Source organism: Danio rerio, chromosome 3, assembly GCF_052040795.2.
Source record: "Danio rerio strain M-AB ecotype USA chromosome 3, GRCz13ab, whole genome shotgun sequence".
Lineage (NCBI taxonomy): Eukaryota > Metazoa > Chordata > Actinopteri > Cypriniformes > Danionidae > Danio > Danio rerio.
This window is the reverse complement of record NC_141023.1, coordinates 35,992,945-36,019,051: the sequence shown is the minus strand read 5'-3', so window position 1 is coordinate 36,019,051 and position 26,107 is coordinate 35,992,945. Positions and strand designations below refer to the sequence as shown.

Sequence of the window (26,107 nt, the reverse complement as noted above, 5' to 3'; positions counted from 1 at the left end):
TATCTTTGGACTGGGGGGGAAACCGGAGCACTCGGAGGAAACCCACACAAACGCAGGGAGAACATGCAAACTCCACAAAGAAACGTCAACTGGCCCAGCCGAGGCTCGAACCAGTGACCTTCTTGCTGTGAGGCGACAGCACTACCTACTGCGCCACTGCATCGCCCATGAAGAGTTTTTCATTCTCATTCTATTCCTCATGTAATCCAGAAAGTCTGCTGAAAGGCCTCAAATACAGATGTGAAATTACATTTTCTTCAGCCTGAGGTTTATTCATTTCACGTTACACTTTCGGTTTAAAGTGAATAAAAAAAAACAGTTTAAAAATAAATAAATATATATATATATATATATATATATATGGTGCTAGTGATGTCTATGTGAGGGGTAAGTTTAGGCGTGGAGTTAGGTGAGCCTATTCAAATGCATTGCATGCAGCTCAGATTGCATCTGCACCAAGTCTGCAGCCAGACCCCTCTCTTAAGTTCTTTTAAAGAGTCACTTTAAAAGTCGGCTACCACTTTCAGTTACTTTTTTATTCATTTATTTACTTTCTTCTTGGCTTGGTCTCTTTATTCATCTGGGGTCACCACAGCGGAATGAACCGCCAACTTATCCAGCATATGTTTTACACAGCGGATGCCCTTTGACTTGCAACCCATCACTGGGAAACACTCATTCACTCTCACTCACACACATACACTATGGACAATTTAGCTTACCAAATTCACCTATAGCGCATGTCTTTGGACTGTGGGGGAAACCGGAACACCCAGAGGAAACACAGGGAGAACATGCAAACTCAATATAGAAACGTCAGCTGACCCAGCTAGGGCTTGAACCAGCAACCTTCCTGCTGTGAGGCAGTTGTGCTATTCACTTTGCCACCGTGCTGCCCTCCTTTTTTTATTTAAAAAGTTGTTGTTTTTTATTTGAAGAGGTAATGCTAGATTGTAAAAATAAATAAATAAATAAATAAATAAGGTAAGTGTAAGATACTTGAATGACAGGAGGTTGAGGTGTTCTGAAACTATTTACTGAATAGATACAGCACAGATCAGAACATACAACTTTGCCCAGCACCTAAAGTCATCTACTAAAACTTCCCCTTTTCTGAGAGGGTCTCACTTAACATGGCCCTCCCCGTCTTTGCTCTCTTAAAAGGGCTTCACTTATTTCAATCTTATATATAGTCAATACACTACAGTAAGCTTCTCCAGCAGAGGTGATTTTTCACTTTTCCAGCCAAACATTAAATAAACTCCTAAATTAAACAAATAAATTATTATTAATTTTTATAATAATAATAATTAAAATACATTTGCACATACATTTATCAAATTATAAATCGATTTAAAAACATTATTCAAATATATAGTATCCAATAAACTAAATTTACTGTAACATCTACATATATTCATTTAGAAGTTATAATCTCTCTCTCTCTCCCTTTAAATTAGTATTGAAACTGTAAATCAGTTCATAAATGGATTAACCATTTGAATACCTTTGAAATATATATTTATGCCTGACAATATCAGTCATAGCCTACTGAAATAGTCTCAAACATTGGATTTGTAGGAGACACATTAAATTATTGTATTGGTGAACTGGCCCTATTACACACTGGTCATTGTGGCAATCAAGATAGCCCACTGTTAGTGTATCAAAATAATAATACTGCAGCTTGTTTTTTCTGAATGAAACAACCTACCACCTGGTAAAAGTTAAATGTCTCCTACGAGACGCTGTTTCGATAGGCTGCAGGTCCGTCTGTCAGAGAGGGGCGGACACCAGCCCGGACTTTTAAATGGTGTTTGGTGTTTTTGAGCTCGGCTAACTCTGACGGACAGCGATACAGCTCGTGTTCGTGGGAGGGAAGGTGCTGTTTCGCTCACTGTGGGCGTTGTATTTGAGGTGTGTAGTCTACCTGTCTTGGAAGACGCTTCGGGTACTTAGTTGAACGACAGGGATCTTTACTTTGCCATCTTACTCAGACGGGTGTTGGAGAGACTCTGCAGCTGTCATCATGTTCAAGAAAAGGCAAACCAAGAGTAGCGCGACCATCAGTGAGAAAAGGTAAATGGCAGACGGACACTTTTACACTGTTTATGTTTCATCGCGTCATTGCGGAGCGCGCGAGTGCTGTGACAGGACTACTGTACGCTTCATTACTGTCGTCGGTTTGCTGTACATTAGCCACGTCGCACAAGATAAGTTATGTGTTTTAAAATCTGACTTCATGGTAAATGTGTTTTTTGGTTGCTTGAATGAAAGTTGCTGTAGTAAGGGTGTGGCGCTGCAACAGGTTGGATAACTTTCTCTGAGATACACTTCATGTTCATCTCGCCTGGGTTGGTCCCTTTTAAAGCCTAAAACTTTTTAAAAGTTTGTTGTGAAAAGACTACACTGTTATACAAAAAAAAGTTAAGGTAACTCAAATCATTTAAGTTTAAAACTAATCCTAATGAGTAGGCCCACTGTGAACTTAATAAATTTGAGTAACTGAAGTAATTTGAGCATAGTAAAACCCAATAAATAAAGAGAACTCAAACCAAAGGAGTACTGTAAAACCCAATAAGTTGAAGCAACTCAAACCGTTTGAGAAAACTGATTGCCACAAACCACTTGAGTTTAAAAAACGAATCTATATGAGTACTGTGAACTTACTCCATTTAAGTTAAAGTAATGAGGTATTTAATTAACTCATTACCTTCAACTCTGAGTTCAAAACTATTTTAAAATGAGTAGAATTAACTATCAGTGGGTTTTATAGTGTATTGGATTTATTTGTCTGGTTTTAGCTTTAACTTTACAAAAATTAAATATATGTAAAATTATTAAGTAAAAATGGAGTAGGCTATATTTTAGGGTAGCCTACTTTTAATAGTATGGTAAGTATGCACGATTACATATTTAGCTTGAGTGTACTAGCAATAGCTTGGCACACTTTTTAATTCATAAAAGTATGCTTTTAGGTGTACATTCAAGTGTAACAATTTTGATTAGCGTTGAAAACAAACTTAGTTTATAACTAGTTTCATTCATAGCTACTGCAGATAGGCCTACAAGTGAACACATGTATACTAGTTAAATACTGTTAGCACATTTTAGTTGAAAGTACACTTTGTCTCAAACTACTATTTTTGTAGCACACTTGATTGATTTCTTTAAGTGATCTTAACCTAATAATTATAGCTTAGTATCTATAAATTATGTTTGCACTTTATATGTCCTACTATGTTCCTATTTAGGTATCAAGATTTATACTTAACATATACCTTTAACAGTACTTTAGTACATTATGTTTTGAACAAATTAGAGCAATAAACAATAGTAATTTACATTTTATACAATAAAATTTTATTTCATTAATCATTATTGCATTTATTATAATGTATTATTATTAAAATACATTTATAAAAATAATTATCAATTAAATTTTATTTTATTATTATTTAATGTTCCTTATAATATTTATTATAATATATTAATATTATAATATGTTTATAAAATATTTTAATATTGCTGTATTATTGTAGTTTTTTAATGATTTTTGTTTATTATTATTTGTTTTAATATATTTATAGTTCTCAAGTTACACCTCAGAACAGGCTGCAGTCACTGTTTAAAGAGAGCTGATTGGTTAAGGGTACTAGTGTGATCTTATAGTGACAAGTTCAAGTTCAAACAGGCATATATTGCAGATGGCTTGAGAGATGAGTCTAGCCTTGAGCTTCGCTTCAGCAGAACTCAGTATTGGACACCAATATAGTGAAAGCGATGCAGATTATGGGGGACTTTGCTCTAAGAATATGGTTTCAGTTTGAGTCAAAATAATTTTATTGGTTACAGATGTAGCAAAAAAAATGAGGTTTTCCTAAACACATAGTTTTCTATCTAAGTCATCTTTGGGTGTTGTTCAACTGTGCTACGCATGATAGGTCACTCAGTGTCAAATGTGCCAGGTTTTGTGACTTGTCTGTCCGCTTTTGACAGAAACAAGGCATGGCTTTCTGAGATATGGCCAGTATTTCCAGTGAGCTATAAAAGGACAAAACCTTAGGCTATTTCATAACACTGCTCTTGAGATGTCCTGATTTCTTAGTTTATGTTTTTGTATGTGTATGTTTTGGATATGGGAACACCTCTAGGGAAGGGAACTGAGCATCAAATAATTACCTGCCCCACCCAGAACTCATTTCAGATCAGATTAAATATATTTCTCTAGACAGAATTAAAAATGTTGCTGCGTGTCCCATTACATAAATCTGGCATTTTTGTCACTTTAATACTTTTATTATATTTCATGTTTATTTTAATAATAAAAACTATTTAAAAATATTAAAGAGATAGTACATACAAAAATCTAACTTGTAATTAATCACTCATGCTCATGTAACTACAAAATGTATTTCTTTTTGCACTGTTATCATTACAATTATTTTAAAACTTTAAACTAATATTCTACCTTGGGTGTAATTAAGAACATATATCATGTCAAGTCAGCATAAATATACTTTAAAAACATTAAATTAAGAATTATTTTCAAATCTATTTAAAATTCAGAATGGTGAATGTGAGTAAATGTGAGTGACTGTGAGTAATAAACTATATATTAGTCTTTTAAAATTAGAGTCAAGTTTCAATGACTGAACATTTTTAATTAAATAATATTTTGAAAAGAGAAATTGAGTGAACATAAAAAATTTGGAACTAGCTACTAAATAATTACATGGAGCTGACTTTTGAAAGTGTATAGTACTCAAATAAAGTTGTTATTATAAGAATTTTTAATTTTTTTTTGCTCCATAAATAGTAACAATTGTAACAGCATTGTTTATATAGCGTCATTCGTGTTTCACATACAGATGCATTTGATAATAAGACAATGTCTCTTTATCTTTTTTTGCCTGTTTGCTCAGAATAATTAAGGACACCCCGTTTTGAATATGAATATTGAATATAGGCAATGTTTTTTGGTGCATTTAAACAAAACAGATTCATTAAACAGATATATTTATTAAAATAATATTTTAGTCATCAAACATATTTAGAAATTGAAAGATAATACAATTAAATTCAAGCAAAATATTACAAAAAAATTACAACCTTCAAAATTTCAACAAAATTTTAATTTTTTTTCTCTTGATTTTTTTCCTCTTTTGTAAATTTGTATTTAATATTTTTCTATAACAAATTTGGGTGTACTAGTTTTTGAACCCCTATCGTAAGTTATTTTGTTAGATAAGCTCCAGATTTGGCTTCAGAACTGACAAATCTAATGTATGTGCACAGATATAATATTGTATAGCTTCCTATTAAAAATATGACTTTAAAAGATTGATTTGTGAGGGTTGTACTTCTATATGCTGAGCACTGTATAGTGGCACATTAGTGAAACCTGTTAGACCGGTTTGAGTTTCTAACACTCTCATTAAAACCACCAACTTGTTGTAATTATCAGCCTCATTTACATATCTTACTCAGAACTCCCTTAGCTTTCTTTTAGATCAAGTGAAAACAAAACGGTTTTGTTTTCTGATATTATAATTTAATCCTATTATAATTTAATCAGTTGTCAGATATTAATAACTGGCAATAACTCGCTCAAATGTCATTATTAAAGATTCTCACTATCGGATGATAAAATAACACATTTTGTCCTAAAGGCAAATACAGCCCAAGGAGTGTAATTTGATTCAGTTAAACACAAGTTTAGTCATGTCTTCCATCCACTGTCAAAACAGTATTTCTCTAGAATTTGCAGAATGCAGTAAAAACTGTGCTGGGCTGCAGCTTTTGTGTCAAGTAGAGAGAATATTTAGTTTAGTTTTTTTGTTAGCACACTGGTTCCCTCAGCAGATGATGCGGATTGAAAGTGTTTCAAGTCCTGTATTTATTTTCAGAGCATCTCGGCATGACAGATAAAGTGAAGTGAGGTTTTCTGTCCCAGATCCCAGAGATTCAACATAACAAACCTACTACACCGGCAGCAGTATTTTGGGAAAATGCAGACTGATGTGTATTTATTTGGCTTACTGAAAGTATATCAGACTGCTCTTCTCAAAACAAACTCGCTGTTGTTTCACCTCAGACCACCCGAAACTGATTTGGCGAGCCTGATCGACAAGTTGCAGAGGAATGCAGACAAGGTTGAGAAGAACATCATTGAGACGGAGCAGAATCTCAACAAGGTGAGAGCAGCACGACAGCTTCAGCGGATTATAAATCACAGTGTCGGCTCTCTTGCTGTGTTCACAAAATTAAGCATGTTAATTCCCCTTCAAACATGTTGGGTTATTTTCGATAAAATAATGGAAAATAAGTGCCAGTTATTTAAATGTCTTTATTTGAATTCATTCAGGATGTTTAGCACTTTATTTCAGTCTCACATTAGTTTAAGTACCAATTCCCACTATTAACGATTAGCTTAATTCCTGCTTATATATATATATATATATATATATATATATATATATATGTATATATATATATATATATGTATATATATATATATATATATATATATATATATATATATATATATATATATATATATGTATATATATATATATATATATATATATATGTATATATATATATATATATGTATATATATATGTATGTATATATATATATATATATATATATATATATATATATATATATATATATATATATATATATATGTATATATGTATATATATATATATATATATATATATATATATATATATATATATATATGTATATATATATATATATATATATATATATATATGTATATATATATATATGTATATGTATATATATATATATATATATATATATATATATATATATATATATATATATATATATATATATATATATATATATGTGTATATATATATATATATATATATATATATATATATATATATATATATATATATGTATATATTTCTAATAACAGATTTATTTTGTCTTTGCCATGATGACAGTAAATAATATTTTAGTTGATATTTTTCAAGACAATTCTATACAGCTTAAATTGACATTTAAAGGCATAACTAGGTTAATAAGGTGAACTAGGCAGGTTAGGGTAATTAGGCAAGTTATTGTATGATGATGGTTTGTTCTGTAGACGATCTAAATAAAATTAGCTTAAAGGAGCTAATAATTTTGTCCCAAAAATGGTTTTTAAAAAATTAATAACTACTTTTATTCTAGCCGAAATGAAACAAATAAAACTATCTCCAGAAAAAAAAATATTAGCCAGAATAGTATTCAAATTCATTTTAATATGGGCCGCTATTGGTGTTTCACACCTTTTTATTGGTGTTTTTTTTTTTTCAAGAATAAGGTCCAAGATTTAGAATGAAAGTCACTTGTAAAATGTTTTCTCTATTTAAAAACAATACAGAAGCAAAAGATGAAATTTCTTACGGCAAATTGCAAAATTAAAATATTTGTTAACATTGGCCATTACGCATTAGCTGATGTAACGCCAAAGCCACAGCCAACAGAGGATTCCGCTTGGTCTTAAAGCCTTTTTAAGGGGTTATTTTCACTATTTATGATGGCATAGCAGTCAAACTTGGACAAATGAGCTAATGTATAGGAAAAGATCTGGACCGTGGTCAATGAAGGGTGCATCTTCTGAATCGACCCAAATTACTGTAGCATAGACCCAAAATACAGATTTCTCATATAGAAATCAGTCAAGTTTGGTGAAGGAAAAATCATGGTTTGGGGTTACATTCAGTATGGGAGTGTATGAGAGATCTCCAGACTGGATGGCAACATCAACAGCTTGAGGTATCAAGACATTCGTGCTGCCCGTTACATTACAAACCACAAAAAATGGCAAATTCTTCAGCAGGATAGCGCTCCTTCTCATACTTCAGCCTCCACATCAAAGCTCCCGAATGCAAAGAAGGTCAACATGCTCCAAGATTGGCCAGCCTAGTCACCAAACAAGAACATTATTGAGCATGTCTGGGGTAAGATGAAGGAGAAGGCATTGAAGATGAATCCAAAGAATCTTGATGAACTCTGGGAGTCCTGCAGGAACGCTTTCTTTGCCATTCCAGATGACTTTATAATTAGGGATTTGAGTCATTGCAGAGATGTATGGTAGCAGTTCTCCAAGCTAATGGGAGTCCTACACAATATTAATTGTTTTTCCACTGCAGCATGACTTTATATTTTATACTGGACATTATTTCTGTTAAGTGACAAGACTTTTGTCTAAGCAAAGTCAGACCTTACGGTCCTAATTAAATAATTAAAAATCAAGGCATGATAATACTTTATTTTGCTATCATATTTATTTTAATAAATTCACCAAATGATTAACTAGACGTCAAGTTATTATTTGTTGTTTCTAAAACTTGGATAGGCGACAAGACTTTTGTCAGGTAGTGTACAGCTACACTGAGTAATAATATTGTTACATATCAAGTCTGGAAGGCCATTAAGTTGAACAATCCCTTTTGTTGCATAAATATCTCTAATCACATTCCTCACTGATGTTCTCAGGACATCAGGAAGATCAATGAGGGCAAGCCGCCTCTGTACCAGGAGGACACCAGCAAAAGGATCGCAAACTCCCTGGATCTGCTGAAAAGTCTGGATGATGACGCAGCCCTAGCCGTCCAGCTGAAGCACCCTCAAGGGGAGATGATTGAGAAAGAGTGAGTCTCTACAGCCATACCATCAAACCCAAATCTCCATTAATATCTTGCTAAACAATCTGACTAATATGATGTGAACGACTCTTTTTATTTCTCCTCGATGTAAAAGCATGAGACAGCTCCGAGTGCGTGTGATGAAGCTCCAGGATGATCACAATCGCATTTACAACACCACTCGCTCCGAGCAGGTTCCCACCGTCAACTGGGGGAAGATGATCGATGAGAAACTGGTGTGTATATAAACACGCTGTACTTCTCTTTCCCTCGTTCTTTCTTTTATTTAAAATACATGGTTTCAAATGATGATATTGTGTTTTGATGCAGGCAAATTTGAACAACAAAGGATTTGGACAAGATCTGCCCACCGTTGAGAATGAAGTGGAGGAGCATAATATTTTTCATAGTGAAGTGGAGGCACTGGCTCCGTACGTCTCTGGAGACCGGGTACATATTTACTTAATACTTCTGAAGAAAAAAGAAACATATTTGATGCACAACTGACACCTGTGTCTCTTCTCCATGCTTTGTTTAACAGGACAGTTTGGATGGCCAGCAGGCGAGGTACAACAGACTACTGGTAAGATGTAATTTTTTGCATTTAAAGTCCCTCTAAAATCCAAACTAGGATAGTATCAATATGATAGTCTTGATGTTATCTAAAAACATGTGTATTCTAATTTCATATTTAGAAAAACATAAGCATTCCGATCTGGCAGTTTCTCACCAATATGCATCAACAGTGTTTTATGACATCACACTACACTTCAGTTTCTCATCAGATCGTCTGACCAATCAAATGATCTCTAGTCTCTGACATTGCAAAATGCTTTTCTTGCTTAGATTTTTTTTTTTGACTTGTTTCTAGTCCAAATATCAAAAAAATTGATAAATTAAGAAGCATTATCTAGGCAAGCAAAATGTATGGTCTTGTTTTAAGAAATAATATGCCAATATTAAGTGAGTTTTTACTTTAAACAATCAACCCCACTCAATGTTTGTGCTGCAAAACTCCCCTTACTGTAAAACACATTTTACTGGACTGTCTTGCTTTTAAAGATTCTAGAAGACTTTTTTTTATGAAATGAACTCTCTTAAAGACAATTTTAGCACAGTGACACATGAATTCTTTTTAGGATTCTTATCATGTAGTAGTAGTAGTAGTAGTAGTAGTAAAAACTTTATTGTCCTTGACAGGAGAATTGTTATGGGCATCGCCATATTGCTGCAGACACTCACTAAAACAAGCAATAAAAAAAAACAATAGAAAATACAACAATTTCAAAATGTATAGTGCTAATTAAGATATACTCTTATTAAATAAACCCACTGACACAGGTACAAAGGATTTCTTATAGCGGTTTAACCTACACTTTAGGACTCTATATCTTCTACCAGAGGGAAGCAGTTCATACTGTGGAAACAAAAAATGAGTTGGATCGTTTACAATCCTTTCCACCTGATTGAGGACACAGTTCTCATATAAAACTTGAGGATTAAAATATTCATCATGCCCGACAATTTTCCATGCTGTCTTTAAGAGATGCATCAGTTTAGATTTACACTGAACAGATAGGTTGCCAAACCACACTGTGATGCCATACCTGACAATGCTTTCCAAAACTGCTTTATAAAACAACATCATAAGCTTTTTTTATCATTATTAATTATTTTTAAATATTAAATATAATTTTTTTATTAATTAATAATTTATTTTATTATTTTATTTTATTTTTTAGTAATATTTTATTAATACTAAAAATCCTATTTAACTTGTGTATTCATTTGTTTGTTGTTCTTAATTGTTTATTTATTATTGAATTGTTCTTGCCATGAAAATAGCCAGGGTTGCTGACATGGTAATAAATAAAAAATATATTACATTAATTAAAACAAGCAAAATAATCTGCAAATAGGGTAAGAAAAAAAATCCTATGTCAAGAGGAAAATCGAGATTTTGCTTACCCCATTGTCAGATTATTTTGCTTGTTTTAAGTAAAAACTCACTTAATATTGCCATAATATTTCTTAAAACAAGGCGATGTGGAATACATGCGATACACTAAGTCTAAACTAAACTAAGTTTTACACGCAATTACAATTTTCTAAATGGAAAATGTCACATAGTTGATTAAATAGAAATGAAATGCCATTGGCTATTTTAAAGCAGAGGGGCTATCCAGTAAGTTTCAGTTGAAAGTACATCATAAAACAAAGTTGCGCTCTTGAAAGCACTTTTGGGGACTTTTATTTTGCAGCTTAGTTATGCGTGGATATTATAATGTTTTATTCTTAAAACATGTCTGTTTGGCTTTGTCCATTTCAGGCAACCTCCACGGCACGGCAGAAGAACCTGCTCAGTATGAGGGACTACATGCAGCGCTGCACCAACGAGCTCTACTGGATGGACCAGCAAGCCGAAGAGCGAATCGCATATGACTGGAGCGACAACAACCTGGATTACCCAGCCCGAAAGAGGCAGTACGAGGTAAGGCTTAGAGTTAACAGCTATTTAATGATAGGTAATGCATAAAAAAAGCATAATTCTAAGAGTGGAGATTAAGCGCTTTCATATTCAAACCTCCTACAAATTCTGTGATCACAGAGCTGAAACACGCATACTATGAAAGGTAATTTTAATGTGTACTTCATCAGAACTTCATCAGCAAGTGTCTGGAGTCTAAGGAGAAAACTGTCACCCAGCTGAATGAAGATGGAGAGGAACTTATTGAGCAAAACCATCCGGGAAAAAACGTCATTGCGGTAACATTAATTAATTTGGACCTTAAAATGTTTTTTTTTTAAATTTAAAACTGCTTTTTTTTGTAGCCGAAATAAAAAAATAAGAAAAAAATATTATCAGACATGCTGTAAAAATTGCTTGCTCTGGTAAACATAATTTGGGAAATATTAAAAAACCAAAAAAAAAAAAAAAATCAAAGGGGGGCTAATAATTCTGACTTCAACTGTAAATGATTATATGATGCACACATTTATTAGCACTGTGTGCATCATTGCTGTATATATATTTTGCTTCTTCTAAATTAAGTTGTGTTTTTAGGCACACATGGATGCCGTTCATTCAGACTGGAAGGAATACCTCAACCTGCTTATCTGTGAAGAAAACCACCTCAAGAACATGGATGACTATCACAAAGTCAGTTTGCATTAGGCCCAGTTGTTTACTGCTCTGTTGTTTCACGTTTGCTTTTCAGTCTTGCTCATTGCACTATTTTTATTTGTCCAGTTCCAAAAGGAGGCAAGAGACACCAGTGACTTGATGAAGCGCCTGGAAACAGAGATCAACCAGAAGTATAATCCTGAGTTCAAAGACATGTATCAGATGGAGGGTCTGATTGCTGACCTAGATGTAAATATATTGCATCTATTGGATTTTTCACTATTTTTTTTAATTCATATTATGTGTATGGATCACAGGCAAGCCATTTTGCTTTGGTGTCTGCATTAAATTATATATACAAAAGTGATACACATTGAATGCATGCACGAAGCATCTACTTCAATGTTTCAATTATCTTTTGGTGAAATAAAATATGAAAATATGAGTGAAATGATGATCCATCTTCATGTTTATGTACAAATATGTTTAAATATATCAATGAAGAAGCAACGCTTCTAAATTTGATTCGATTTTAAATGATTGCTGGCAAACGAGTGAAACCTATTGGATCCAAAGTATGAAAAATAACAATAAATAGTTTTTCATTCGTTTTTTTACTTTTTTAGTATTATTGTGTATTTCCAGTGCTATTTCCAGAACAGGTGATTTAAAAAAAGAAAAAAAAAAGAAAGAAAATGTCAAATCTCAAAATGATCCGAGGAACATATAAGTTAAATAATGTCTTTTAATATTATTCTTATTCTTTTTTGCTATTTGTCACACTGAAGGACAATTTAATGTAAACACTAGAAAAATTACACTTTGAACAAACTTTAAATAAAAATGACTGTCATTTGTTACAGCTAAAAAAAATTTTTCCCCTCAAAGTATAATTCAACTTTGTTTCAAATGATAATATATATTTTAATTTAAATAAAAAATATTTATTGTAGTTAAGAAAAAACTTACATTCACGCAAAGTAAAAATACTGTTTCATATCGAGACACTAAATATAATTTTTACCATAGATCAAAGTGTAATCATGCTTTGGACCAACCTAAACATGACTGTAATTAGTTACAGCTAAATTTATAAATTACCCTCAAATTATAGTTAAAAATTTAGTTCGTTGGAAAATATTTATTCTGGAAAAAAATATGGAAAAAATGGAAAAAAATACATTGATTCAAATGTTAAATATTGTTTTGATAGACGATGAATTTATTGAATTACTTTTGTTTGACTCAAAATCTAAATCCAAGTAAAGTTGTACTTTGGACTAAACCATAATAAATACATATAATGTTAGTCTATGCTATTGACAGTTATTTAATTTTTCAATAATTAGCTAAAGTATAGCTCCTTTCAGTATGGATTTAAATATGCAAGATGGTGAAGAAACACACATTAGAAATACACTACCGGTCAAATGTTTGGGGTCAGGGTTTTTCTTTTTTTTTTAAGTTATTCTGTTCATCAAGGTGGCTTTTAGAAAATATTTAAAAAAAAATGTGTTGATTATTTATAAAACATTTAAATTTTAAATTTCAACATTAAGATTTCTTATTGTATGTCGTTTCAAATGAAATGATTACTCCAGTCAGTATTGCTTTTATTACTATTAACATTATTATTAATACTAATTATCATTATATTACTACTAACAATAATAATTAATTTTGGAGGGATTTCTGAAGGATCATGTGACACTGAAGACTGGAGTAATGAAGCTAAAAATTCATCCTTAAAATCACTGGAAAAATGATTCAATTAAATGATAAACTACTTTTGAACAGTTATTTTAGAGTGCAATAATATTTTTGACCATTTTACAGGTTTTACAAACCTTTTTCATGTGGTCACATGACAATAAATCTGCTGCTGTAAAGTAAAAATATTTCTTTGTGCAAAACTAATGTTTTCAAGTTTACCTAGGTGGTCCCTTTTTTTTTTTTTTTTTTTGCTTAAAAGTAAATTGAATAAAACGTCATAATCAAAAACCATAATTTAACATGACTCCTAATCCAATATAAAATGTACTTTGAATGAAAGACACTGTAGATTAACTTTTTTCAGTAAATGTTAATAATAAATTGCACAATAGTCATTAATTTTTTAGGAAAACATTATTAAACAGGACTCATTTTAATGTAAGGGGAAAAGCTATATAACACGTACTGGTTTGATAAAGGAAAACACCCTTTTCATTTTTATTCTTCATTTTAAAGTGTGTTCACTCTATATGAAACTATTTGTGTTTGCATTGACAGGATCAGGCAAAGGCCATGGACCACTTCGACGAGCGTCTGAAAAACCTCCAGAAGCGCAGCCTGCAGGTTCTCCCTCTGAAGTACCGCAGGGAGACTCCTCAAAAACTGCTCCCTATCGAGGCTCTGTGTGAATACGATGCAGAAGAGGTACGCAGTCTGAGCTCTACATGCACACAGCTTATAGCTCCTCTAATACCAGTCAGTAAAACATCATGAGTAAGCGAAGAAGAAAAAAAATGTTATGCTCTCTCTCTGTTCGGGTTTTGGATTCTCCCATTTAATGTATTTAAATCCTTAAGACGGCCTTCACCCAAACGATTCATCTCATATAAACCTCCAGAGACGTGCGCCGGGGGATTTTGTGCGGATTTCTCATTTATTTTGCAGCAGCAATATCAAGTTGAAACAGAGCTTACTTTGCTTATTTTGTTCAACACAGGGTTCAATTTTGCGAGGGGAGCGATACACCCTGCTCAGGAACAATGGGCCCAAATGGGACGTGAAGGACGCTAATGGACGCACCATGAGCGCTCCAGGAGTTTGCTTCATAATCCCTCCAACCGACCCTGAAGCTGTGGCCAGTGCTGACAAGTGGGTATTCCTCCATATCAGGATATACAGCTATAGGAGAAATAAAGTGAACCCCTTTTGGACTAAAATTTTTTAGTTATGTGTTTGAATAAAACATAATAAGCTTTGTTTCATTCTGTAAACTACTGATGACATTGCTTCAGAATTTAAAAAATATATACAGTTGAAGTCAGAATTATTAAACCCCCTGAATAATTAGCTCCCCTGATTATTTTTTCCCCAATTTCAGTTTAATGGAGAGATTTTTTTAACACATGACTAAACATAACAGTTTTAATAACTCATTTCTGGTTTAAACATTTTTATTGATTTTCAGTTTTTCAAATGAGAAAGAACAACAATACAAACCCCTGACCCTTACCAATCCAACAGCAGGATAGCGCTCACATTAGCCAAAAATTAACAGATGTATGTATATATGTATATATATATATATATATATATATATATATATATATATATATATATATATATATATATATATATATAAATATATATATATATATACATATATAAATATAAATATAAATATATATATATATATATATATATATATATATATATATATATATATATATATATATATATATGTATGTATGTGTATATATATGTATGTATGTGTATATATGTATGTGTATGTGTGTGTGTGTGTGTGTGTATATATATATATATATATATATATATATATATATATATATATATATATATATATATATATATATATATATATATAATGTTTAAAAAAATACCAACATTACCATATACAGCAAAATCAGATTATTTGAGATTTTTTTTCAAATAATCAATAAAAGGTTGCCACACCTTAAAAAATTTCCCCTCCGACCCCCTTAATGAAAACCCAATTTTTTCCAAATAAAGACAAGACATAGTTTCTCTAATTCAGTGGGAGGACGAGAATCCTTCCATTTTAGCAAAATAGCCCTTGGTGCTAATAAAGTTGAAAAAGCTATGATTTTACTCTTTGAAGAAGGCAACTATATTTCCTCTGAAGTAACCCCAAACAGTGCCACCTGCGAATCTGGTTCTAGCTTGTGCTGAAGAATCACAGATAACGAATCATATATTGACCTCCAGTCCACAGCATGTGAAATAAAGTGCCTTCAGCACAATTACATCTATTGCACTGAACTAGTACAAGGAAACATTTAGGCTAATTTAGTCTTAGAAATAAAAGCTCTGTGCACTACTTTAAGTTGAATGATAGAGTGCCGGGCACACATTGATGATAAGTGAATTTCATTAAGAATATCGTCCCACAGATCATTCGAAATCGAACCACAAAGGTCCTTTTCCCAAGCATAATGAATAACTAATTTCTAATAACTGATTTATTTTATATTTGCCATGATGACAGTAAATAATATTCAACTAGATATTTTTCAAGCTTAAAGTGACATTTAAAGACTTAACTAGGTTAATTAGGTTAACTAGGCAGGTTAGGGTAATAAGGCTTTCTCCAGAAAACAAAATATTATCAGACATACTGTGAAAATTTCCTTGCTCTGTTAAACATCATTTAGGAAATATATAAAAAAAAAAAAAATCAAAGGGGGCTAATAATGTCACTTTAAGCTGTATAGAAGTGTCTTGAAAAAATATATAGTAAAATAATATTTACTGTAATCATGGCAAAGATAAAATAAGTCGGTTATTAGAAATGAGTTATTAAAACTATCATGTTTAGAGATGTGTTGAAAAAATCTTCTCTCCGTTAAACTGAAATTGGGGGAAAAAATAAACAGGGGGGCCAATAATTCTGACTTCAACTGTACCTAATAAATCCACTAAATCTGCAGAATTGTCATGTCATTTTCACAATTTATACATTTCCAAGTGTACTTATCCTGAAATCATCTTTGCAGTCTGATAAACCAACATAAAAGCATCAAACAGAAAGTCGCCAGCAGCAAAACTGCACTACAGGCCCGACTGGCAGAGCTCAAGAAGGAGAGTACAGGAGGTAAAGGCTTGCCTCTTATGTTATAATAAACTATGCAGAGCTCTTCCAAAGAGAGAAAAACGCTAAATTTGCTTCTTCCTCCAGGCGCAGATAAGCAAGAGCAGCAGTGCCGTCAGCTGATGGCAGGACTGGATAAAGTTGTCAGCGATCTGGATAAGCAGGAGAAGGCCATTTACTCTCGTGTGCGCCCTCCACTGGAGCAGACGCGTCCTGTGCAAGACAGCGCTGATAGGCTGCAGGACATCAGGGTACAGATTATGACTGTACTGCATTAGACTTGTCACAAAGCTTGAATATTGATGCACTTTTGTTGGTTTGATTGCTTCTAGTTTTGTAAAGTCACTTTCATGTTTTCATGTAAATTTCATGTGCACGTCACGTTTGCACAATCACAATATAAAGTGTAAAATAAGATAAATTCTGGGTTGTTAGATGCAAATTTACAAATCATTGAAAAAAGCTTGAATCATACTAGATGTTAACTCACAATTGTGTGGGGTTAAAAAGCTGAATTGAAAACATGTGTCAGAGAAGAGATTTCTGAGTTAAGATTTTACCCTTTTTATTGGAATTATAATCATTTTTCTTAGAATGTTTTTTCTCTGACAATGCTGCATTTTTAACTTGGTTTTAAAAAGTTAGCATCACACATTTTGTTGATATGTGAGGAAAAAACATTCACAGTTGCCAGATCTACAATATTTTATGCTGTCACAGAAATGGGCATCAACATATTATTGGGCCGTCATACACAAATGCTAGATATAAATGTGTGAAAGCAAACAAACGTCTGCAATATAAACACAAAAGCATTGCTTCAGATCCTGTATTTCTTACTCTAGTGTTTTCTTCACAGGACATTACTTCTGCTGTCAATAAGATAGAGCCAGAAAAGTCTGCAAAAGTAAAGGAGGCTGAGGCTTTCCTTAAATCCTCCCCGAAATGCGCAAGTGCCCCACAGCTCTACTCCAAGGTGGATGATACTAACAAGAAATACAACAAAGTTGATTTGCTGCTGAAATGTTCAACTGACAAGTGAGCATACCCCCTTTCATTACAGAGTCATGAATGCCACACATGATATATCAGGGTCTAAATCAGCTTATTCCTAAAGCTATCATTATTAAACAGCCTTAAAAACACATATTTAAAGATTTACATTTTTCAATTTGCAAATATAAACCTTTATGTTCCTTTCTATACCGATTTATACACCAAAGCATGAATTGTGTACCAAATCCTGCTTTGTTTTGTAGACTGCAGAACTCCTATCAGCTGGAGAACTCACTGCAGAATGGCAAAACTCTGCTGTCCACTTATGAAAACAAACTGGCAAGAGAAGAGACTGCCCCATCTGACCCCGCTTCAATAGAGAAGACCCAGCGCGAGTTGGCGGTAAGCATTGTAATCAATGATACTTCTTTCTCTTGATCTATTTTTTCCAAAAAGATTCATGATGCACTGGTGTTTGCTGTGCTCTTGTCTCTAGGACATCGCGTCTGAGCTGAGAAGCAAAAGATCTATCATCACACAGACTGAGCAGAACCTGAAAGACGCTAAAACCAGCTGCAGTAACATGACCAATAAAGTGCAAGAGCACTGTCCTGATATCGAGAGGCAAGAGGCGGAGGTTCAGAAAATGACCAAACGCTTTGACAACCTGAACCGACAGACAGAAGCAAGGTGAGCTCATTGGTTAATCCGGCCCTGGACACAACTGATATAAGCAAACAGGTTGTTGAAGGTAGGAAGGAGAGTGTCTAAGCATGGTTAGAAGAAACAATGCGAGATGTTGGGCAGTTTATGAACTTGTACCACCCTCCATACTATACTTTCCTGACTCCAATTTAGTTATTTTATATAAATTGTATGGGGGACAAACGTACACCAGAGTAGATCTGCTGCAAGTCATGGATTTAGCATGTAGTGATATAGATGAGGAACCATGTCAGGGCTGGATATGGCACACAAGAGGCTTCTTCCCCCATTGCTTCAGGACAGACCATATTGGATTACATGTGATGTTGACAAAGTGTTCTGGTCTGACTCGGCCCAAAGAAAAGAAACAAATTGATTTATGTTTCCACCTTTGATTTTTGTCCCTTTTAGTACTGTATACAGAAATACAGTGCATTGTAGGCTGTATACTATACAATAAACAAATTGTATGGCCCCGAACATTGAGATTAAAATGTAGTTCTCTTTAAGAACTATGTTTTGAATAATGTGTTTTCTGTATTGTGTTGTATTGTCCTCTGACTACTTGATAGTGTATATCATTTTGATCACTCTGTTTATTAATTGAGAGAAGTGCTTGATTTTGAACACAGGTAAAACTGTTTTGAAGCAAAAGATTCATTTTGCAAGAGAAGGTCAGAGGTTTTGTTAATAGTGCTTGAGGATGAGATTTTGTGTTTAATGGTGTAAGAATATTGAGCAAGGGTTCAGAAATAGTTTTAGAAATCGAGAAAAACTGCCATTACTCACCCTCATGTTGTTTCAAACTCCTGAGATTTTCATTGATCTTCAGAACACAAAATAATCGGAGAGCTCCCTTGTCCTCTATAGACAGCAAGGTCTCTGACTCCCGATTCAAAGTTCGGAAAGGTACCAAAAACGTCCTCAAAGTCCTAATGCCTTCAGTGGTTTAAACAGAATGTTGTGGAGCTACAAGAATACTTTCTCTCCTCATTGTCAGTATATTATGTGCATTCATGAACGCACTGTGCACTCATGTATGGACCCCATGGGTGACTTTCTCTGCTGGAAACAAAACAAGGGAGCATCTGAATACATCAGAGCTCAAGACATGAATGTGCACCTTATACTGACACTGAAGAGAAGAAACTGATGAATAAAGTTGTTGTTTTTTCTTTTATGTGTGCACAAAAGTATTCTCATAGTTTGATAATATTGCAATTGAACCACTGAAGTCTGTTTTGAGGATGTTTGAGGGAAGCTTGCTGTCTATGGAGGATTTAGATTTCATCTAAAATTTCTTAATTTGTGTTCTGATGATGAATGAAGATCTCGGGTTTAAAACAACATGAGAGTGAGTAGTTACATGAGGTGATTATATAACATTATTTTAATTTTGGGGTGAACTAACACTTTTATGTCATGGTGACTCTTTATTATAATTAAATATAGTTCATTAATCATTATTTTTTCAATATATAAATTTACTATTGTTACTGTTAATTTATGGTTGGTCCAAAAACTTAATTTTGTGTTGATCTTGAAAAAAACAACTACATAAAAACATACCATTACCTAAATTATTTAGTAAGATACAGTATAGATATGAAAGTGTTGTTTATTGTTAGTACAATCTAACCTGATTGTAAAGTGTTACCATGCTTATTTTACATAAAAATATAATTATTTTTATCAATTATATCCTATTATATAATACTTTTAATTATTTTAAATCCATTTTTTGCAGATCACAGCATCTGCAAAGAGCTAAAACAGCCTACTCCAACTACCACAATGACTATGAAAACCTCAATAGCTGGCTTTCCCGGATACCAAACTATGAGCCACGTGAAACTGATGACGTTAGACAGATTGACTCAAAACTGAAAAATCAAAGAGTGAGTCTTGAGTTTCTCCTGCCACTACTGACTTCATTATGAAATCATGGTTTATATTTATTAACCAAAACGATGTATTAAATTGACAGAGTCTGCTCTCTGACATCGCGAGGAAGGAATCAGACCTAAACAATGTGTCAAGAAATGCGCAGCTTTATCAGCAAGCAGTAAAGGTATGAAAAAATCACAATATAGTACTTGCAGAGCATTATTCTACAAACTTGTTTATGCAAAGCCACATGGACGCCATTGTGTTTTGGCTTTCAGGACTATGAAAATGAAGCAGAGCGGTTTAAATCCATCCTCGACCTTGAAGACGGCTTGGTTCCCCAGACATACAAAAGGAGCAGACTTGAATCTCCTGCCATGAAAGTGAATAGAGAGGTGAGCATTTTTGCATCTAGCATACTTAGTAAACCGTCACATTGAGGAAATAATTATACCCTTTTTAGCCTTTTAAGACACTTAATCCTATGTTTTCCTAGAAAATTTAAATATTCAAATGATGTCATTAGTAATCCCTTGAAAAAAAACAATAATTAATTTATACACTTTGCATGAAAAGTATGTTTTAGGGTAAGTCACAATTTTGTAAATTGAATTAACATATCTCTGCAGTTGTCAACAGAATCAGTCTAGGTTTTAGCACGTTCTAGGATTGTTACTGTACTTACAAACTCTTATTTTACACTTGTAAGCCTACTGGGTACAAGACAAAAAATTTTTTTTACAGGAATGGTTACTTTTCGTAGCATTAATTGTAACAATAAACCTTTAATTTAGAGCAGTATTCACTGTAATAATCATTGCGATTGTCACTGTAATTTGTCACAGAAACTTTTCAGTGCACCCTCTGTGTGTAAGCAAATGTACAGTATACTTAAATGCATTTTATTATCCAATGGTCACTACTGTTACCATCACTGTGTTTACTTATTCTATGACCACCACACTCAATACAAAAACACTTCATTTTAAGATCTTTATTATATATTTATTTATATTTAAGCAAACTTTATTAACCTTTTGATTCTCTTGGTGTAAGCGGAAGTTAAACTGCTCCAGTCGCATGAAAATGTGCATTAACCATGTGACACTTCACAAATTTGATTGAGATATTTTTTCGTACGTGCAGGAAATGCACAAGTCAGTACTATTTTTGAAGCTTTTTAGATTAGAAGGTCTCTACAGTCACTGAAACATTATTGTTGTGTTCTGAAGGAATCTGCAATTGAGGCAAAATTCACCGAAGTAAATGCTGTGAACAAGCAGAGACTGCAGAACCTAGAATTTGCCCAAAGCCTTCTTAACCAGGTAAAACATGTTATTGTTCTGTATTATGTATATTCAAAACCATAGAGTAGTCTAAGGATTGCTCATTTACTTTAACGCATGCAATATTTTATAATTCTTTACAGCAACCAGAGGTTACAATAGTCAGGCAAGATGTCCAAACTGTGAGATCGTCTGCCCCAGGAGAAGAGCCCTGGAGAATCAAAAATCAGCTCCAGGAAGAAATTCAGCGCAGAGACCAACTAGAAAGGGAAATTCAAAGTGTCCAAAGTGACATCTATTTCCTGGAGGGCCAGAAACCACAGGATACAATTGTCAAGAAAGAACTTGTCAAGAAGGTGCCGGACCCTCAACTGGATGAGGAGTACCACAGGGTTCAGCAGAAGCTCCTGGATGAAAGCAGGACCACTCGGATCTTAGAGAGTGAACTGGACACCCTCCGTGTGAAGCTGCGTGGGATTGAGACCGAAATGAAAGAAGGAGCTCAACAGTACACAGTTAAAGAGGTGCTCCGCATTGAGAGGGACAGGGGACAGGAGGAAGAACTCAGGAGACTAAGAGAAGAGCTGGAGGAGGTCAAGCGGATGAAGATGGTTAGAGAGAATGAAATCATTCAGATTAGAAAGCAAGTGACTATTCTTGCAGAGGAGAAGAGCAGGGAGCAGGAAATCATCAAAGAGGAGGAAGTCATCAAGGTTCAAAATGACCCTCAGCTGGAGAGTGAGTACAGAGTATTGCTTGAAAGAAAGCAAAAAGACATAGAAACCCGTAAGGAGCTTGAAGACGAGCTTCGATTCCTGCAGGAAAGACTAAGACGTCTTGAAAAGGAAAAGGCAATGGCTGAGGAAAAGATCTCCATCAAGGAAGTCCTGAAGGTTGAGAAGGATATTGCTTTGGAGAGAGAGGTAGAGAACCTGAGGAGACAATACGAAGATGAAAAAACAAGACGCAGTGCTGCGCTAAGAGAGAGAACAGACCTCCAGCGCAAGATCACCAGCCTGGAGGAAGAGAAGTCAAAGGTCATTATCCAGGAGAAGGTGCGTGAGATTGTCCGACCTGATCCAAAGGCAGAAACAGAGGTGGCGAATCTTCGACTTGACCTGGTGGAGCAGCAGAGAAGGTGCAGAGATTCAGAGCTTCAGCTGAGGTCTCTTCAGGATGAATTGACAATGCTGAGAAACAGAGGTCCACAGATTGAATACAAAGAGATCATCAAAGAGGTCATCAAATACAAGATTGACCCACAAACAGAAAGAGAGCTGGAGCAACTCAGAAATGAAATTGTGGACAAAACCCACCAAACAGAGAGGTTCGAAATGGAGATACTCCAACTCAAAGACGAGATTCAAAGATGGAAAGACACCAAGCCTCAGATTCAGACCAAAGAGGTTGTGAATGAAATCCTGCAATACAGAGAAGATCCTAAAACCAAGGAGGAGATCGAAAGCCTTAAGCGGAAACTGGCTGAGGAACAGAGGAAACGTTTGGAGCTGGAAAATGAAAGGGCCCTCAGTGAAGAAAAGATCAGGATCAAGAAGATCGACTTGTCACAGGTGAGGGAGAAACTTGTCCAGCAGGAAGTCGTGAAGATGGAGCTGGATCCACTCTTGAAGTCTGAATGTGACACCTATTCTCTAAATATCAGCAATGAGCAGAAACAGAGAGAGATCTTGAAAGAAGAGCTGATCAGGCTCCAGCGTCAAAAAACTGAACTGGATGTTCAGCTTGAGGAACTGGAGCGTGAACGTAGAGCCCGCAGGGATGCGGAGCTCGAAATTCAGAGGTTGAGAGTGCGGCTTAATGAACTAGAGATCAGGGACAAGGAAAACAGAGAAAAGGTGACAGTAAAGCAAAAGGTTGTCCTTCAGCAGGACCCTCAACAAGAAAAAGAGCACTCTATCCTGCGCCTTCAGGTTGAAGAGGAGAGGCACAAGCGCATGCTCTTGGAGAAAGAGTTCAACGCCTTGTTGCAACAGCAGGAGATACTTGAGAGAACAGAAGTGCGTGAGAAAGTTGTGCGAACTGAGAAAATCCAAGTTGAGCGAGATCCAGATGCTGAGATGGATATTATCAGGCTAAAGAAAAGCCTTGAAGAAGAGGAAAGACGACGTCGTGAGCTGGACCAAGAGATTGTCACCCTGAACACAAAGCTTTCAGAAATGGAATTCACCAATACGAAATCATCAAAAGAACTCGACTACATTCGTGACGAAAGCAACAGGTTACAGCAGGAGAACCAGCGCCTACAAAACGAATTACGGAAGCTTCAATCTGAAATCGAAATCACAACAACAGAAACCAGACACATCACTGAGTCATCTCCGGTTGAGAGTAGCAGGAACTTGGAAATTCGAATGGAATCCTTGCAACGGGAACTTGCCGAGCTTAGACGCATCCGAATGGAGAAGGACGATGAAATTGAAAAGCTTCAGAAGAGTCTGGCTGCAATGCGAGTGAAGAGGGAACAGCGAGAAAGTCACCTCCGCCGTTCAATCGTCGTCATTGATCCAGACACCGGAAAGGAGATGAAGCCCGAGGAGGCTTACAAGCTGGGCCTAATCGAATGGAAAATGTTTGTCAACCTTCAAAGTCAAGAGTGCGATTGGGAGGAGATCACCGTCAAGGGTCCAAGTGGCGAGTCCTCCGTTCTTCACGACAGAAAATCAGGCAAGAAGTTTTCCATTGAAGATGCTCTGAAGGCAGGAAACATCACAAACCGTCAACTGCAACAGTACCAGAACAAAGAAATCAGCATCCAAGAGTTTGGCGTCATGCTGTCAGGCAGAGGCAAATGAATCCATTAATTAGACAAATACAACCAATTTTATATTCTGTTTACTAGTATTAAGATCTAGAGTAAACATGCTGTTTGCAGTCCCAAATAGCATTTTTTTATTCCCTTTCTCAATACAGTATGTATTTATTTTCAAATGCATTCTTATACCAATGCAAGAAGGTGTTTCTTTGGTTATGGTGCTGAATTTGGGTTAATGTTTCTAACGCTATTCCTGAAATGTTTTCATTTGAGTGTAGCAGATGAGACACTATGATCATATTTTACTGAAATCGAGTTCAGTTTTACTGTAATCTGATCTAAAATATGCATACAAGTGTGTGCCTTAATGATAACGTAAGGACCCTATCTGTCTCTTTTCATGCACTTTTTTTTCAGCTGTGTCAGATTAATCTGTTCTCCTTTCATGTTTGATTTGAGATTAAAAATGAAATATGGATAAACCTGAGTGCTGTGTTCTTTCCCTTCGTCTTTATCATAAAGCAGTTAAAGCTCTTTTTGCAATCATTTTTAGTTCACAAAATCTACTTGAATCTATTAAACACTGAAAATATATTTAATATATTAAAATTACTTTTGGATAGATCGATTGTTTCATCTTTCATAAGTAAATGTAAAATAAGAGCATGAGGCTGAGGGTGTGACCCATAGACCGCATAATAGACCTCACCACTTGACCTGTGAGTGGATTATGATGTCAATTTGTAACTTCAAATTAGTTTTAATCAGATGCTTGTATCTTAGAACTTATCTTCAGAAATATCTATCTGAGCAGGTTCATGTGGTATATCTAAAATGTCTAATATTTTCTATGTATGCAGTGTGCATTGAGGGAATTAATTACCCATAATAATCACCTTCCACACATATAAAATCATTTCAAAGTTAAAAAGTTGGTATCAGGTCTGTAGCCAGGGTGCAAGGGTTGGTTCTTTTATTTCTCAAAAAGTGGACCAAAAAGTTATTCACCTAATTTTCTATCTAATTATGAGGTTAATACTGCATTTTAAAGATTAGCACTATTTTTGCTGGTTTAGCTTGTCAAATGGACATCGTAACTAGTTTTTGATGTACCCAAAGCATTTCCTAAAGATTTAGAATAAATAAATATGAGAACGATATTTATTTTTAAAATACAAAAAAAAAATTAAATCTGTTAGATTTTTTTACATTTATTAGGCGAAAAACGAACCAGCTGACATATTCAATTTTACTCTGCTGAGTGTGGCACGATGTGACTTCAGAATGGCACGACATGCCAAATTCGGTGTCCCAAATTATGTAATTTACAGCAAACACAGAATTCCACTTAATCTTAAACCTTTTTTGATTGTTTTTTTTTTTTTTTTTTTTTTTTTACAATTTACTATGGAATAGCAGTCGAAATAGGGCAAATAAGCCCATGTATGGGACAAAACATCTGGACCTTTTTCAGTAAGGGTGGGTCTTTCGAACCACCCGAACCCACCCAGCGCTGCGGGCCTGTGGATACCACATAAACAATTAAAATATAGTCTTATTCTTATATATAAAACAACTTTTAATATGAAATAAAAATAGTTTCATTTCAATATAACGCATTGAGTTTTCTTACTTTTTAAAAATAGTACGCTTTTAAATATTGTCGTAAATTTATAATTTACTCGGAAATCGCTTCTACTCTAATTTCTACGACCTTATTTAAAAAAAAATAAAACTATGCATTAAAAAGCTGGCCTGTTTGGTCTACTCGACAAGTGACGAGCCAACTCGCCTCATACATTGATATAAATGAAAAACTCG

At 34.3% G+C, this 26,107-nt stretch overlaps 1 protein-coding gene across 3 annotated transcripts; it reads left to right on the top strand.

The window, feature by feature from the left end:
- The first annotated feature begins 1,834 nt into the window (after nucleotides 1-1,834).
- ppl (periplakin) lies at nucleotides 1,835-24,770 on the top strand. Of its 3 annotated transcripts, none has more exon segments than NM_001137666.1 (22): nucleotides 1,835-2,079; nucleotides 6,098-6,197; nucleotides 8,527-8,681; nucleotides 8,791-8,911; nucleotides 9,006-9,125; nucleotides 9,217-9,258; nucleotides 11,005-11,166; nucleotides 11,334-11,441; nucleotides 11,740-11,835; nucleotides 11,926-12,048; nucleotides 14,071-14,217; nucleotides 14,510-14,661; nucleotides 16,545-16,642; nucleotides 16,733-16,890; nucleotides 17,499-17,677; nucleotides 17,899-18,037; nucleotides 18,132-18,325; nucleotides 20,088-20,238; nucleotides 20,328-20,411; nucleotides 20,506-20,622; nucleotides 21,460-21,552; nucleotides 21,657-24,770. In NM_001137666.1, coding segments are annotated over 22 exon segments (5,259 nt in total). In that variant the 5' UTR covers nucleotides 1,835-2,029; the 3' UTR covers nucleotides 24,327-24,770.
- Nucleotides 24,771-26,107: the final 1,337 nt, after the last annotated feature.